General features: G+C 44.5%; 1 protein-coding gene across 1 annotated transcript in view; it reads right to left on the bottom strand.

Moving 5' to 3' along the window:
• The window catches only part of myo3a (myosin IIIA), a 312,459-nt gene that overhangs the window by 256,607 nt on the left and 37,678 nt on the right, over nt 1–18,174 (bottom strand). The window contains exons 3-4 of the mRNA XM_033015935.1: nt 5,318–5,422; nt 5,007–5,106 (exon numbers count right to left, since the gene is read on the bottom strand). Of these exons, the coding sequence (XP_032871826.1) occupies nt 5,007–5,106; nt 5,318–5,422 (205 nt within the window). The remainder of the gene's footprint in view (nt 1–5,006; nt 5,107–5,317; nt 5,423–18,174) is intronic.

The raw sequence follows: 18,174 nt of genomic DNA, 5'->3' as shown, positions 1-18,174 counted from the left end.
TAGGAAACCTGAACGGAAACCTCTGGAGACTTTGCGCCCCACCCAAGGTTTCCGTGCGGTTCCCGGAGGTTGCAGGTGGTTGCCGGAGGTTGCAGGTAGTGGAAGCAGGTAGGGAGACTGACAAAAACCTCCGGGAACCTCCGGGAACCGCACGGAAACCTTGGGTGGGGCGCAAAGTCTCCAGAGGTTTCCGTTCAGGTTTCCTAAGTGGGACAGGGGCATAAGTAAAATGGGTTTTTTTTAGCTCCCCTCCAATCCTTTTACTAATTAACTTAATTCTCTGCATCCTTGTTATTCAGCTCCACCTGAGAAAAATAGTTAATTGTCATTCACCCTGTTAGACCCTCTCATAATTTAGAGACATAAGAAACTGCAGATGCTGGATAGGGTCCCAACCTGAAATTTTGAATGTCCATTTCATCCACAGATTCTGTCTGACTGACTGAGCTATAGGGAGAGATTGGGCAAAATTGGATTGTTCTCTCTGGAACACCAGAGGTTGTGGGGAGACCTGATGGAAGTATAGAGCATTATGAGAGGCATAGATAGGGTGCACAGACAGAATCTTTTTCCCAGAATGGAAAAATCAAATACTAGAGGGCATAGCTTTAAGATGAGAGGGGCAAAACTTAAAAGAGATGTAAGTTTTTTTACACAGAAGGTAGTGGGTGCCTGGATCATGCTGCCACGTGTGGTGGGTGAAGCAGGTATATTAGTGGCATTTAAAAGACTTTCAGATATGAGTATGGATATGCAGGAAATGGAGGGATATGGGTTATGTTCAGGTAGATAAATTATGGTCTTGGTGTGATGTTCAGCTCAGGCATTGTGGCCTGAAGAGCCTGTTTTTCTGCTGTACTGTTCTACGTTCTAACATGAGGAACCATTTTAAACTAGTTTTTGGTTTGGGTTTGTAATGCACAAACAGAATCAATAGCGAGTACAGACTCAATTGTTGTGCTCAACAGGGAGATAGATAAGAATCCAAATGAATACAAATGGCAGGGCAATGGGGGAAAGGCCAGGGCCATAAGATTGGCTGGATTGCTTTTGCACAGGGCCATCTGAGAATGGACCACTGGCCTCTTCAGCTATAATATAGAGTGAAAGGCTTGTTACCCTGTACTGAAGATAATCATATGAAAGTCAGTCAGTCATATCTCAGTTCCCTTACTTATCAATAAACCAATAATTGCAACAGTCCCTTCACCTTACCGATGATAAGAAAATCAATAATTTGTTCCCTCTACAGTTTTTGGAGGATGCCAAAGGGACACCTCCCTGTATTCAACAATTCTGATAAAAGCATAAACATTGGTTTTACCATCACAATTCCACCCTTTCTTCTTTGCTTTAATACTGCTACTCTGTCACTTTTAATTCATTTCCCCTAAGCTGTGAGATGCTTAAAGAAATGATTACATTTTGTTATTCCAGGAAAAAGAACTCATGCGGAGACCCATTAAAAGTGATATTTATCCACTAGATGAATCTGCATATTAATGATTGGATAAACGTTGCATCAAATAATCCCCTACTTCCGGTTAACACATTCTTCTCTAAGTAAGCAAAACCTTTATTCGAACAATGTGATACTTCATCACAATTAAGTTTAAGCAAGTTATTAACAGAAGTACATGATGCACTCTTCACATATATAATACAGTAGCTTTCAAACATCTCATTAATTAGTACTGGGAAGAAGTCACTGATCAACTTTATGCTCATTATTGTAAAATACATGAGGGACATATTAAGTAAGGAGTTGAAGAAGGAACTGCAGATGTTGGAAAATCGAAGGTACACAAAAATGCTGGAGAAACTCAGCGGGTGCAGCAGCATCTATGGAGCGATGGAAATAGACAACGTTTTGGGCCGAAACCCTTCTTCAGACTCAAGTAAGGATCTTCGAATGTGTCGAGGAAAGTGATTGTAGAGGAGGGGAGGAGATGGCAAAATGCTCATAGTAGTAAGAAAATCAACTTTTTAAAGATAAGTAAAAATAAATGTTTTCATTTTTTATCTTTCTAGAAATAGTGTGCCAGATATTTATTATGTTGATTCTGAATCCAAAACCGCAAGTTTCAGCTAAATTAGGTGACATGTCAGAAAGCAAGTGGCCCAGTAACAATAGCAGAAAATTATTATCCTTCATGGGATTAATAACAGTTACATGATAAAAATTATCTTCTGCTGAATAAGTTGCATCTGGCTGAGAGCAATGTAACAAGCATTGGCAACAGTCCTGGTACTGCACCTCACTGAAATAGCCACCGTTCCTCACAGAAACCATGTCAAAAATGACGACCAATTCCAAAGCCTGGCTGCAAGCTCGCCATACTGGACTGCACAGATCTCAATAGCCAAGAGACAAGTCAAGTCCAGAGTGTTTAATGGAAGTACAAGAAACTGCAGATGCTGGTGTGTTGAGTAAAGCATAAAATGCTGGAGGAATTCAACAGCTCAGGCAGCATCTGAGGAGGGACCGGATATGCAACATTTCAGGTGGGGACCTTCTTCAGCCTAATTATTTCACTGTCATTTGCATCGAGACCAGAACAACACAATTCTTACCTGTTGCAGCTTCAGAGGTACATTAACACAACAGTACAATAAATAAAAATGACTACAATGAATAATACAATAAATCATCAGTAATACTAGGTGACCGGACTGTAATGGTGCAAAGTGAAGTACATATTGCAACCTAAACAAATTCCATCGTAGGTATTGCTGAGGTAAGATTGTTATTACGTTTATGCACATGGCTCAATTGCCCGATGGTTGACAAGAAGCAGCTGTTCTAGTACCTGGAGTTAATGGTTCTCAGGCTCCTGCATCTTCTGCCCGATGGTAGCAGCAGGATGAGAGCGTGGCCAGGATCTGATGGGAATGTGTGATGACTACCATGGAATTATTGTAGAATTAATAATGTAAATGGGTACTTAATTGGAATGGACTTGGTGGACACAAAAGCCTGCTTCATGGTGTACGGTTCAATGACTCTGGTAGTAAATGTTGACTCAACCAAGTTCCATGAACCAAGACATCAAAATGATTTAAATGTGATATCATGAAATGGGACTGGATTCGAGTGGGACTGGATATCGTGCCGCAGCCTTTAGACATGTGTGGCACGTATTGGGTTGGGATCCTAGGTGCACAGAAGAAGTGGTAGAGGCGGGTGCAATTTCAATATTTAAAAAATGCTTAGACAAGTACATGGATAGAGAAGGTTTGGAGGGCTATGGGCCAGGCACAGGGAAGTGCAACTAGTTCACTTAAGTAAATTGGTCGGCATGGATGAGTTTGGCTGAAGGGCTGTTTCATAACTTCATGCCTATAAGGGGTGACAAAGAGCATTGAGGAGGGCAAAGAAAAAAAAACCATGAAAGATTAGAGGGTAGTTGAGAAAATATGTTTTCAACCAAAGAATGATGGACTCTGGAACTCACCTGTAAATGTGGTAGAGGCACAGCTTAAAATCACCTGGATGTGCAGGACTACAGATGGTGCTGGAATGTAGGATTGGAGTGGGCCACCACAAGGAATTGCAGACACTGGAACCTTACGTAGAACACAAAGTACTGAAGAAACTCAACGAGTCAGGTAGCAGCATCTGTGGAGGACATGGATAGGCGATGTTTCAGATTGAAGAAGGGTCTCGACCAGAAACATTGCCTATCCTTTTCCTCAAGAGATGCTGCCTGACCTGGTGACTTACTCTGGCACATTGTGTTCTACATCAGATTGGGTAACACTTTAGATCGATACTTTGCTGCCATACATAGATTAAGAATACAGTGATTTCTATGATTCTATGAAAAGATCGATTGAAATTATTTCCTGCCACAAATTGTCTCGCTCTGCTGGTCTGGTGAGAAATCCACAACCCTTCCTGCACAAGTAAAAGAAAGTGCAGAAGCAAACAACAAACAAAAATCACCCTCAGATGCTTGATATCCAACTTAAAAGCAGAAAAGCTGTAAAAGCTCAGCAGAGCAGGTAGCATTTGCACAGTGATAAACGGGATTAACTTTTCAAGTTGACTTGCTTTCGTCAGAAATTTTTCAACAAAAGGAAGTCCATTATATCTTTATCAACCAAAAAATCAATTTTCAGATTCTGGCACTATTCTGTAGACCTTCAGGTTATGACGTAAATTCCTTGTGCCAAATTACAATGCCTTTTACCCTTTCAGGGGGTGAGATTCAGACTCTGATCATTCTTTCCTTGAAAAATTACTTTCTTGATTCCCTTCCATCTTTCTATCAGTTTTCTTAAATTTTAAATATGTTGGTCTTTCTGCCCAGGGAAATGGATGCTTCATATTTATTCAATTTTGACCCATCATAATTATTCTGTACTAAACCTCAGTAAAACCTGCCCAGCTTCTTCTAGTCCAATGAAACCAACGCCAGTCTGAAAAAGGCTCCTGACCCAACCCGTCACATGTTCTCCACAGATGCTGAATGACCCCCTGAGTTACTCCAGCACTCTGCGTTTTTCCCTGTCTATTTACTCTTTCATTATGATGAAAATTGCCATGGAAATATCCCCATAATTATCCTCAGTATCGTGACCTTAGATATCACATTCTTCCTGTAACACGAGTCCTCTGCTTAATTGCCAGCAGATATCCCTTGTTATTTGCCTTGTTATTTAAATGGTTGGTGGGCGATCCATGCATCTGATGGTTACTGCTGGTTGTCCCGAGTTTAAACGATCCCTTTTATGCAATAACCAATATTTCTTCCAATTTAATGATCCCTGTTAAAAATTTGAACGCAATGTCAGATCACCAAAATGTTCCCATCTTGCATGGACAGCCGCAAATTAATTAGGTGAAAGTAACTTCTCAGTAATAATTTTAGTTTTTGGATATAATCCTCATAGCTTTTGGTTGCACACTCTTGCCCCAAACTGTCCCTTGATCAGTCTGTGTGATCCATTTTTGCGGAAGGAAAATAACTGTGGTCTTTAGCGGTTCGTGCATCGCTACATACCAAAATCCACAAGTTTGATGCCTCCCTCTGTTGTTAATAGGATGTTATTGCCCTTGATGTCACGATGAATCGTCCTGTTGTTGTGTAAGTGTTTCAGGCCCTGGAGAAGAATCGATGGTGACAGTCATAATATGCTTGCAGCAAATGAAACCTTCTGACTAATGAGCAGGAGGAGTGAGCCATTTTAATTCCAGTAGCTAACCTTTGTGGTATTTGCCTGTTTTCTGAAGCAAAGAGCTTATAATCTATGTAATGCTTCATTCTGAGCTAAAGGAAACTGTTGTTTGTTAAAATACTGCAATAAATCTTACCATTAGAGCTTCGTGCAGAATGTAGGCAATGATCGGTTCATTCATTCGCTCCCCTCGCTTTAATAAGCCTTTGGCAAGATCAGTCACAGAGCCTCCATTGCACAGCTGAAATAACAGAAAGTGATCAGTGACAACAACAATCTAATCAACTTGCATTTATACAGTGCCTTGAACAGAGCCAAACTTTCCAAGGTCCTTCGCAGAGCCAAAAGTGGAATGGTTAGCAAGATCAGTCCAGTCAAAGCGATGGGTATTAACATCGATCAATGCAGTGGGACTGTAGTGGCCTGGTCAAGGTCAGGAAAAGGCAGAGGGAGCACAGAACAGATTATCAAATAAAATTGATATCATACCTTAAAATGTTCAGGTAATTGTTATGGTAGATGAACAAAGTTTGGACAAGGAGACTCAATCAAGGGAGAGTGAGAGAGGGAGAATTTGGAAAGATTTGGAAAGCCAATTCATATATCCAAGCAGATGCCAATGGTGGGGGAATAAAAATCATGGATGTTGGGAGACAAAATGTGTAGGAAGGGACGGGTCTCAACCCGAAATGTCACCTATTCCTTTTCCTCAGAGATGCTGCCTGACCCGCTGAGTTGTTCCAGCTTTTTTGTATCTATGGTGAGAGACAAGATGGATAAGAGGACAGACTTGAAAGAGTGCAAAGGTCGTAAATGGTTTTGTGGGATTGTGCAACTTCTAGATAGGATTTGTCCCATCCCTGTCCTGGGGTGGTTGGAGATGTCCGGGATGACCCTGGACTGACGGGACATCGGCCTGGAGCTGTGGCGGCCCAGGCTTACAACCAGCGCGGAGATGAAGCGCTAACTCCAGCTTAACTCTGCCTGTCCCGCCTGGTTAACCGACAGCCCTGAACTGACGGGACACTGGCCCGGAGCAGTGGAGTTAGCCCTTCTTCACCAGCCTGGACTGCCACTGCAACAGGCTGGTGGAGAGGGGAGAGAGAGGGGGGGGGGAAGAGAGGGAGGGGGGGGAGAGAGAGAGGGGGGAGAGAGAGAGAGAGGGGGGGGAGAGAGAGGGGGGAGAGAGAGAGGGGGGAGAGAGAGAGGGGGGGGGGGGGGAGAGGGAGAGGGGGGAGAGAGAGAGGGGGGAGAGAGAGGTAGAGGGGGGGAGAGAGGGAGAGGGGGAGAGAGGGAGAGAGGGAGAGAGGGAGAGAGGGAGAGAGGGAGAGAGGGAGAGAGGGAGAGAGAGAGAGAGAGCCAAGATTCGTGGGTCCAGGCAGTGGCCGGTCGATGGTCAGGCTAGAGTCGGCTGCCTGCCCCTCTTTCGGGCCTACGTCCGTGCGCGCGTGTGTCCCTGGAGACGGAACACGCAGTGTCCACGGGGACTCTGGAGGCCTTCCGTGGCGCTGGTCACCGCGTGGGTTGAGAGTATTGTAATCAATGAATGCGCTGTTGTACTATAATTATTATTTGTTATATTGCAATTTCTGATTATGCTTTGATGTGATGTATCATATGATTGTGTTGAATAAAGTTTTTGAAAGGAAAAAAAAGGGAAGTGAGAGGGTGGAGAGAGAGAGGAGAGAGAGAGAAGAGAGAGAGAAGAGAGGGGGAAAGGGAGAGCGAGTAACATATCCCACTTTAAGCTTTAGTTAGCTCTGTAGATGCTGTGTTCAGCTTTATGATGTCTTCTTGATTTAAGCAACACATACAGAAAGCCACTTACAGAAGAGATGGAGACTTGTGAGGCACAATGCACAAGGTGCTGAAACCCCGAGAGAGCTTAGAATACCATCAGGAGAAAACAGTTATCGTCAGGAGCAGTCAATGATTCATTTTCTCACCCACAACACTGGGGATTGGTCTAGTCTGAGAATGACTCATGTTATCCTCAGATACACAGGTCATCTGGATTCTGGTAAAATACTCAAGACGACAAATCTTGAGAAGGCGAAAAGGGAGATGCCCTTTGGACAATAATGAGTGACAGAAAGAAAAATGCAACATTTGGACAATGCTTCCAACAAACGAGTAGAGCCTGTGCCTCCAGACTTCAGTGATGTGGATGCAGCCGAGTAAATTAAAAATGGAATGTAATTTATTTTTCACGTTGACACTGAGACAGGAGGATCAGGCCTCCTGAGGGCTACTTTCATGTTATTCCCACATATTAATTGTCTCATCCTGGAAGTATTTGCTGATTTTTTCCGTTAATTTGAAGAGAATATACTCTTCCTTGTTCTGTAATATTGTAATTGTTTTCCTTTTCATTTACACACCGTGCAGCACAGTGGTTTGACATTAAGTCTCCTTGTGTTTGAATAAAGTGTCCCCTCATTCTGCCAAATCCCAAGGAACGCTGAATGCAAGGAAGCACATGACTCAGCTGATAGAGCTGCTGCCTCACAGTTAGAAACATAGAAAGTAGGTGCAGGAGTAGACCATTCGGCCCTTCGAGCCAGTACCACCATTCCATATGATCATGTTGATCATCCAAATTCAGTACCCTGTTCCTGCTTTTTCCCCATATCCCTTGATTCCGTTAGCCCTAAGAGCTAAATCTAACTCTTTCTTGAAAACGTCCAGTGAATTGGCCTCCACTGCCTTCTGTGGTAGATAATTCCACAGATTCACAACTCTCTGGGTGAATAGGTTTTTCCTCATCACAGTCCTAAATGGACTACCCCTTATTGTTAAATTGTGACCCCTGGTTCTGGACTCCCCCAACATCCAGAACATTTTTCCTGCATCTGGCCTGTCCAATCCTAATAATGCTATATGTTTCTATAAGATACTCACTCATCCTTCTAAACTCCAGTGAAAACAAGCCCAGTCGACCCATTCTTTCATCACATGTCAGTCCTGCCACCCCGGGAATTAACCTGGTGAACCTACGCTGCACTCCCTCAATAGCGAGAATGTTCTTCCTCAAATTAGGAGACCAAAACTGCATACAATACTCCAGGTGCAGTCTCACCAGGGCCATGTACAACTGCAAAAAGACCTCCTTGCTCCTAAATTCAAATCACCTCGCAATGAAGGTCAACATACATTACCTTTCTTCACTGTCTGCTGTACCTGCATGCTTACTTTCAGAGACTGATGTACAGGGGCACCCAGGTCTCGTTGCACCTCCCCTTTTCCTAATCTGATTCCATTCAAGTAATAATCTGCCTTCCTGTTTTTACCACCAAAGTGGATAACCTCACATTTATCCACACTACACTGCATCTGCCATGCATCTGCCCACTCACCCAACCTATCAACGTCACCCTGCAGCCTCATAGCATCCACCTCGCAGGTCACACTGCCACCCAGCTTTGTGTCAGCCGCAAACTTGGAAATGTTACATTTAATTCCCTCGTCTAAATCGTTAATATATATTGTAAATAACTGGAGTCCCAGCACCGAGCCTTGTGTCACCCCACTAATTACTGCCTGCCATTCTGAAAAGGACCTGTTAATTCCTACTCTTTGCTTCCTGCCTGCCAACTAGTTCTCTATCCATGTCAATATCCTACCATATGCTCTAATTTTGCACACTAATCTCTTGTGTGGGACCTTGTCAAAGTTCCAGGACCTGGGTTGGATCTTGACCTTAGGTGCTACCTGTGTGGAGTTTGCTCATTCTCACTGTGACTGCGTGAGTGTCCTCTAGCTGTTCTGGTTTTCTCCCATATCCAACAGACATACGGGTTGGTAAGTTAATTGGTCTCTGTAAATTTCCCCATGTGTGTACTGAGTGTATGTGAAAGCGGGGTAACATAAGACTAATGTTAGTTGGCGATCAACGGTCGCCATGAACTTGGTGGATTGAAGGGCCTGTTTTCATGCTGTATATTTCATTCATTTATTCAATACAATCTCATTTTTTATTCTATCCACATTCTCATCAATTCACTCAAATTCAATGAGGACACAGAACCCCGTCACCCCTTGCACAATCACCAACATGCCAAGAAATGCTTGAAGAGTCAGAACATTCTTGCCATAGAGGGAGTACAGAGAAGGTTCACCAGACTGATTCCTGGGATGTCAGGACTTTCATATGAAGAAAGACTGGATAGACTCGGCTTGTACTCGCTAGAATTTAGAAGATTGAAGGGGGATCTTATAGAAACATACAAAATTCGTAAGGGGTTGGACAGGCTAGATGCAGGAAGATTGTTCCCGATGTTGGGGAAGTCCAGAACAAGGGATCACAGTTTAAGGATAAAGACCGAGATAAGAATGTTTTTTTCACACAGAGAGTGGTGAATCTGTGGAATTCTCTGCCACAGAATGTAGTTGAGGCCAGTTCATTGGCTATATTTAAGAGGGAGTTAGATGTGGCCCTTGTGGCTAAAGGGATCAGGGGGGTATGAAGATGGCCTGTTTTCCGTACTGTAATTGTTAAATGGTTATATAGTTATATGAGAGAAGGCAGGTACAGGATACTGAGTTGGATGATCAGCCATAATCATATTGAATGGCGGTGCAGGCTCGAAGGGCTGAATGGCCTACTCCTGCACCTATTTTCTATGTTTCTATGTAACAGCTTCATGGAACTAAAGCCAACCGTGCCAGGCACCAAAACTAAACAACAGATGGTACCAGGACACCACCTGCATTATACTACCTGGAAAGCCTTAAACTGCCTCCGCACTGGAGTGGGACGTTGCGGACTCAACTTGAAAAGTGGGGCTTCTCAGACTGACAAGTGCAACTGTGGAGAGGTACAGACAATGGCCCACCGTTGACTTGCGGCAGAGAGGCATGCACTGCGGACAATCTCCGCAGAGGCACAGATGGCAGAACGTTGTCTGACACACAAGCGAACAAATTCAGATTAAACCACTAACCTACACATTAGGGGATATTTAGCAGAAACAAGGAACTGCAGATGCTGGTTTACAAAATAAAAACAGAATGTGCTGGAATAACTCCGCTGGCTCAGGCAGCATTTTGGAGCAAATGGATGGGTGACATTTTGGGTTGGAAGCCTTCTTCAGACTGATTGTGGGTGGTGGGGATGAGGGAGGGAGAGTGCTGGAAGAGGGGAGGGGCAGGACAGAGCCTGACAAATGAGAGGTGGATATAGGTCAGGGGGGTGTTGGATAGGCAGATGGTTAGGTAAAGGCCAGAGATGAAAAAATGAAAGGCATGAGATAAGAATAGAAGAGCTGTGAATTGTGAAGCCAGAGGAAGGAATGTAGATGGAAGGGGAGAGGGAGGGGAGAAATAGAGGAGTCCAGATGAGGCACAGGGAAGAGAGGGGATGGAGAATTAAAAAAAAGGGGGGGGGTGGGTTGTTTTGGTAAGTTATTTAAAGTTGGAGAATTTAATGTACATTGGGTTTGAAGCTACCCAAGCAGAATATGAGGTGCTGTTTCTACAGTTTGCATGTGGCCTCACTCTGGCAATGGAGGAGGCCCAGGGCAGAAAGATCAGTTTGGAAATGAGAAACAAAGGTAAAATGGTTACTATCAAAGAGATCCAGTAGGTCTTGGCAGACTGAGCGCAAGTGGTCGGCAAAACTCTTGTCTTGTCTATGCTTGTTCTCGCCATTGTAAAGGTAGTCACATCGGGAACACCGGATGTGGTAGATGAGGTTATATGAGGGGCACATGAATCTCTGTTTCACCTGGATGGATGTGAGGGGGGAGGTATAGGGACAGGTGTTACATCTTCTGCGTTTGCAGGGTAAAGTACCTGAGGAGGGGGTGGATTGGGTTGGAAGGAATGAGTGAACCAAGGAGTTGCAGAGGGAGTGGTCTCTGCAGAAGACGTAAAGGAGTGGGGATGGGAAGATATGACTGGTGGTGATATCACGGTGTAGGTTGCAGAAATGTGGGAGAATGAGGTGTTGGATGTGAAGGCCGGTGGGGTGAAAGTAGAGGACCATGGGAACTCCATCCTTGTTCTGTATGGGAGGGAGGGGTTGCGAGAACTGAACTATGGGACACACAGGAGATGTGGGTGGGGAACCCATCAATGACAGAAGGGGGGAAATTACATTTACAAAGAGGGCATCTTGTATGAGATTGAGAGTAGGGGATAGCCGAACGCACTACGGGAACTTCACTCACCCCTCTGCAGGAACTATACATCAGAAGGTGTAACTCCAGAGCCAATAAGATCATGGGAGACCCCTTCCACCCCAGCAACGGACTGTTCCAGCTGCTATTGCCAGGCAAACGCCTCCGTTGTCATGCTGTCGGAACGGAGAGGTTGAGAAGGAGTTTCTTCCCAGAGGCCATTAGGACTATAAACTCCTATCTCACCAGGGACTAACTTTACTGAACCACTCTACAGTTTTTTTTAAATTGCTGTTTTTTTTCCTTTTTCCTTCCTCCCACAATATGGAATATGTAAAAGAATATGTGATTCTGTTCCATTCTGTTTGTCATTTGTTTGTTTGTTTGTATTTTGCACAAAGTCCGCGAGCATTGCCACGTTTCATTTCACTGCAGATCTCGTATGTGTATGTGACGAATAAACTTGATTTGACTTGATTGCAAGAGGCAGGGTGGGAAGTCGTGTAGTCCAGATAAATGTGGGAGTTGGTGGATTTCTAGTAGATGTAAGTCAATAGTCTGCCCCCTACAATGGAGACAGAGAGTTCAAGAAAGGGCATAGAGTTGTCAGCGATAGTCCACGTGAATTTGAGGGCAGGGTAGAAGTTAGGGGTAATTAAATGAATGAGTTCTGCATGGGTGCAGAACACAGCCCCAATGCAGATGAAGTAGCAGAGTAAGAGTTCAGGGATGGTGCCAGTGTATGTTTGTAAGAAGAACTGTTTAAAGTAATCAATAAACATGCAGGTATAGTTGGGGCCCGAGCAAGTGCTCTTGGCTACACCTTTGACTTGTAGCAAGCGAGATGAGGCAAAACAGAAGCTGTTGATGGTGAGAACAAATCCCGCCAGGCAGAGGAGAGTGTTAGTAACCCAATTAACCCCCAAACTACATTCTCTAATTGCATTCAACCTCACAGATTCAGGAAGCGAGTCAGTGTATCTTAGTGATTTGGGAGGAATCTGGAGCACACACATCATCACAGTGGGTACATGCGAACAGACAGATAGACTCAGAGGCCAGGATCAAACATGGGTCGCCAGTGCAGTATGACGGTGTCTATACCAGCTGTGCCACCGTGCTGCCCTCCTAGCTTCACCCCTTCTCTCTTGGTTTCAGCTGTCGGTTTTCCTGAGAACTGGGAAACCATCCAACTGTGGCTAAAAATAGACAATTAAAATGAAGGCAAACCTCATTATAATATGAGAAGATCAAGCTGCTGCCTGTGGAATGATTGGCCACTTGAATCCTATCCCACTTCTGACGGGATTGGATGTTGATGGGTTTGGAGCAATTTATCACATTGATGCCATTCAACGGCTGCCATGACCACAGCTGATCCCCTTTGTAAATAAGATTCAGCCTGTTGTATTTGCAAATGTACAGAATGTTTCTCAACTCGAATAATACAATAGCCGCTTCAAAATTGTCACAACATTCATTTATGCAAAATTGAGTGATTACACATAAAGACATTGCTTGATGGATCCATTAGGGTCTGTTTGTGATAATTACCATAAAGTGTTGAAAATGTACTTCATTATGAAACAGCATCATGCAGCAGCAACCATCACTGCAAAAACAATCTAAAAATAGATGGATATTTAATAGTTCCATTTCGTTGTTTGACGCTCTCGGATTTTTTGCAATTTCTCCAATCGAATGACAGGGCTGACGTATGCAGCACAAACAAGTTTTACTCTTCTCCAAGGACCCTTTCTTTAAAAAAAAAAAGTATTTTAAAGCTGCATAACAACCACGAAAGAAAAATATTTTTCTTTGCCCTCCTGAGCTGCTGCTCTATTCTCAAGCCCAAGTGCCAGGTGCTGGATATGAATTATGACATTTAGAGAGGATACTATGGGCAGTTATCTTTCCCTTCGGTAGATGACTGCATCGCGTGACGTGATGGAAAAAGGATTGCTCGACATGGCTACACTTTTGGCGATGAAAATGAGAGGAGACAAAAGAGAAGTTGTTAATTGTAAAGACAAATCCCGGCAGGTGGAGGAGTTGGTCGGCACCCAATTAACCTTCCAACTACATTCTATAATTGCAGTCAACCTCACAGAGTGATGGAGGGAGTCAGTGTGTCTTTGTGATTTGTGAGGAAACTGGAGCACCTTGTAGAAACTAACGTCGATTAGTACGGACGTCTGGGGTTACGGGGAGAAGGCAGAAGAGTGGGGATGGGAGTGACAGATAGATCAGCCATGATTGAATGGTGGAGTTGACCTGATGGGCTGAATGGCCTAATTCTGCTCGCACACCATGTGAACTTGTGTACGTGACATTCCTTTTCCCAGAATCAAGCTTTGTAAAAAATCTAACTTTGCCAGCAGAATTATTGATCATTAAATGCTTATTAATAGTTCAATTCAATCAATCGGTTATGTTTTAAATCCGTAACTATATGCTATTCGAGTCAAGTCAAGTCAAGTTTATTCGTCACATACACATACGAGATGTGCAGTGAAATGAAAAGTGGCAATACTCGTGGACTTTGTGCAAAAAGACAAACAAACAAACAAGCAAATAAACTACAAACAGAATGTAACAGAATCACATATATTCAGTTGTAACTTATATTTGCTACATAATACGAGTAAATATTGGGACAGGGTGATTGCTCACACCCACAATCGCTACCTGAGAGGATGACAAGGTTACGCGGTTACTCATGGAGGCGAGGAAGGGGAAGTGTGGCAGGTGATCGGGGGAGAAAGAAACTGTTAATGGACGTCACATTAATCAGAAGGGCTGGTAGAGAAACACTGCCAGAGGTCAGCAACAATAAAATACATGCTGGTGCAGAAACGCCATGTGCATTTCCATCAAAGGCATTCAAAGTTGTTCTCTGCCTCCCGCACGTCACTGCGGAAAGTTAAAACATGGTCCGCTCTCCGCTTCAGTGTTAATCACTAATTATTTGCCTTAAGCAGATGAAATTTACCTATGTCATTCACAGGGCATTTTTCTCGTCATTTTGGTAAACCTTGCCATCCGCAGCAAAGTGAACGTTGATGAGAGCACAAACAATGTCATTTTTACACTGTGCCAATAGCGATCAACCCCAAAGCAAATACAAGTCAACTGAAACAGACAAAAAAGCCACAGATATTCTGCCCGGCAATATGATTTAAACTAACCCCTTCTGATTTAATACAATACTTTCATTTCCCACGTGTGCCTCAGGCCAGATAAACAGTTTGGGACAAATGTGTTAAATTGTAAATAGTATCCGGTCTTATGTTCTAATCTCATATCAGAATCAGAATCAGAATCAGAATTTATTTACCAAGAATGTTTTGCAACATATGAGGAATTTCACTGGCCAGGTCAGTCATACAATTAAAAGCAACAGACTCAAAAACACATTTTAATATGAACATCCACCACAGTGACTCCTACACATTCCTCACTGTGATAGAAGGCGAAATAATGTTCAAGTCCTTCCATTTGTTCTTCCTCGGTCGTGGGCCTCGAGCCCACCGTTGACGGGACGGTCTTGACTCCCGTAGCCGGTGGTGTGCGGGCCCTCTGCGTCGAGGCGTTCAGCTCCTGCATCGGTGGGTTGTCAACTCCCCCGCGCGGGGCGACCGAACTTCGAATCGGGGCTGGTCGAACCTTCTGCTGCATTGGAGCTCCTGACTCGGCCTCTCCCGAGACTGCGAGCCCTTGATGGTAAGTAAGTCCGCAGGCCACGATGGGAGCGATCCCAGGCAAGGGATCCGCTCCGATGTTAAGTCCGCGTTCAGCGGTGGGGCTCACGACAGTCCGAGGAGGCTTCCAGCTCCAGCGATGGTAGGCCGCAGAGCCCGGAGAATGTGATCTGAAAAATTGATCACATCTCCAGGAAGGTAGGTACTTGAAAAAAAGTTTCCCCTCCCCCCTCCCCCCACATAAAACAAACCGAAGTACATTAAAACAAACTTTTAACAAACATTGAAAATAACAAAAAGATGAAAAAACAAATAGACTGCCGGCAGGGCTGCCATCTCCCCAGCGCCCCTGGTGGTCTATCCAGTAATTACTACCTGTAAATTGCATCACAAACAGCAATGTGTTTCGGCAGTAAAGGCATTATTCACGTTGATTGCGTATATCATCGGACTTTAAGACAGATATTTGTAAGTATGTGGGAGAATTTCAAGCTGGCATCATCTTTAGTTCATCCAATTTGCAGCAATGCAAGAATTTAATTGTCCTATCTGGGACACGTGACAATAAACTCTCTTGACTTGACGACTTTCTTCTACCAAGAACAAATGGTTGATATCCTCAATGTTATTTTTGCTACATAAAACTGCAAAATTGTAAATAAAATTCCCACTTTGCACCAATTTGCCCTGGTCACGGTGAAAGTGTTTAAAACACGTGTACTTAAATACTTTCACTGTGACCAGAGCACGTTGATATACTTTGTTTACCTTACACATAATTCGCAGTTTCTTGATTTAAACGACAATGAGTGAAGATTATTTGTTATCAACAAATAAAAAGAACCACTTTTTTTTATTTTTTAAAATTTATTATTAAAAAGAACTACTGGAGGGACACAATGGGTCAGACAGCCTCGGTGGAGAGAAGTGGTCCGAAAATCGACCGAAAATCGGTATTTTCGGTCGATACTGAAAGAGGAGAGTGGAAGTAATCTGTATAAAGAGGGAAGGGGGGGGGGGGGCTGGGGGAGAGAAGGTGGGGGAGAGAGGGTGGGGGAGAGAGAGCTGGGCAAAGAGCTAGCAAGTGATAGTTGGATACTGGTGAAGACGGGTTGGTGGGAAGATAACAGTCAGGTGCAAGGTTAGGGTTGAGATAGCAACAGAGGCTGGGAGGTGATAAGTGGATTCTGGAATGTGACAGGAATGGACTGTGAACAATGGACCTGTTAGAGTGGTGCTGGCAGATGGGAACAATGCAGAGGGTGTTGGGGGTGACAATTAGGCGGGGGGGAGGGGGGGAGGAGGAGTGGACGAGAGTGTGGAGGAGGCTGAGGACAGACAAGCCAGTGTGGGAATGAGAAGGGGAATTAAAAATGCTGAAAAATAACTTTTGTAAATGTGGTGAGTGGGACAAACAGTGGCAAATATAGTACAAGACCTTGGGAAATGGCAATGATCATGATCAATTGACAGAGGGAGGAGGACATTGTTCTGATCGGTAGGAAGATGGTATCACAAGATCATGTAATAGGAGCAGAATTAGGTCATTCGGCCCATCAAGTCTACTCCACCATTGAATCATGGCCGATCTATCTCTCCCTCCTAACCCCATTCTCCTGCCTTCTCCCCATAACCCCTGGCACCCATATTAATCAAGAATCTAATAATAATAATAATAATAATATATTTTATTGTCATTGCACATAAGCGCAACGAGATTTGTTATGCAGCTTCCAACCGATGTCATAACATAAATAACTAATAAAAAAACCTTATTTTCACAGCCGCGTTCGGTACCGGGCTGCTCCGAATTTACTCGGACTTGGGAGCGCAAAGCCGCTGCGTCTGAACGCGCCGCCATCTTCGGAACTCCCTCCCTTCATCTATATATCTTTGCCATAAAAATATCTATTGACATTCCACAGATTCACCACCTGACTAAGGAAATTCCTTCTCATCACCTAAAAGGACCACCCTTTAATTCTGAGGCTATGACCTCTAGTCCTCCCCCACTAGTGGAAACATCCTCTCCACATCCATTTTATCCAAGCTTATTACTATTTGGTACGTTTCAATTAGGTCACCCCACATTCTTCTAACCTCATGCCCATGAGAAGAGTGTAGAAATTGCCCAAATAGAAATATTGGAGCAAAGACAGTCTATTAGAGCATTAAATAAAAGTGCAGATAAATATATGAACAAGAACAATTTAAAGGATCAAGGAAATAAAAATTAAGTTGTTATGGGCATTAGATGTTTAACTAGCACAAGTGTGGTCACATTGGGTCCATCAACCAAGGCAATATTCCACCACTGACCCACAGCCCCCAACTGCGCAGGTGCGGCTGATGGTTCCCATTGCGACGCCAGAGATCCCCGTTGTGACGCAGGTCACGGCAACCCTACCCCAACTGCGCAGGTCAAGTGGGAGCGCAACTGCGACATTTTTAAAGTTTAAAATGGCAATAAGCAGTAAAATATAAAATCAATGTGAACGCATCTCACTCTCCCTCTTTAGTCCCCTAATTCCCTCCTCCATTATCCTCCCTATCCCCACCCTCCACCAACCCTCCTCTGATTCCTCCCCTCACCCCCTCCATCCCCTCCTCCCTTCTCCCCCTCCCTTCCTCCCCCTCCCTTCCCCCAATACCTCGCCATCCCTCTTCCTACTCCTATCCTCCTCTATTCCCCCTTATCCCCAGCACTCCCTCCCCCTCCTCTTCACCCCTCCTCTTCTTTCCCCTCTACTCCTCCCCTCCCCTACTCCCTCCACCACCCCTCCCTCCCTTTCATTTCCCCAACCCTCAGTCCCTCCATCCCTTCAAAACCCCTCTTCCCTCCCTACCCCCCTCCTCTCCCTCGATTCCCCGGCGCCCCCACTCCTCACCTCCGCCCTATCCCACCCCCTCCACTCTCCCTCCTCACCTCCCCCACTGCCCTACTGTCCATCTATCCCTCACTCCCTACCTCCCCCACTTCTCTCCCTCTATTCCCCCACCCCCTCTCCTCTCCCTCTATCCCCCCTACCCCACTCTCCCTCCTCACCTCCTCCACTTTCCCCTCCCTACCCCCTCCCTACCTCCTCTCCCTCTATCCCCCTGCTCCCCCAACCCCCCCCCCCCCCCCCCCCCCCCCCCCACAATGAAAATTGCATTTAAAAAAATTGAAATTC

Source organism: Amblyraja radiata, chromosome 2, assembly GCF_010909765.2.
Source record: "Amblyraja radiata isolate CabotCenter1 chromosome 2, sAmbRad1.1.pri, whole genome shotgun sequence".
In the NCBI taxonomy this organism is placed as follows: Eukaryota; Metazoa; Chordata; class Chondrichthyes; order Rajiformes; family Rajidae; genus Amblyraja; species Amblyraja radiata.
The sequence above is the reverse complement of the archived record's forward strand: the minus strand, read 5'-3'. Positions and strand labels throughout refer to the sequence as shown.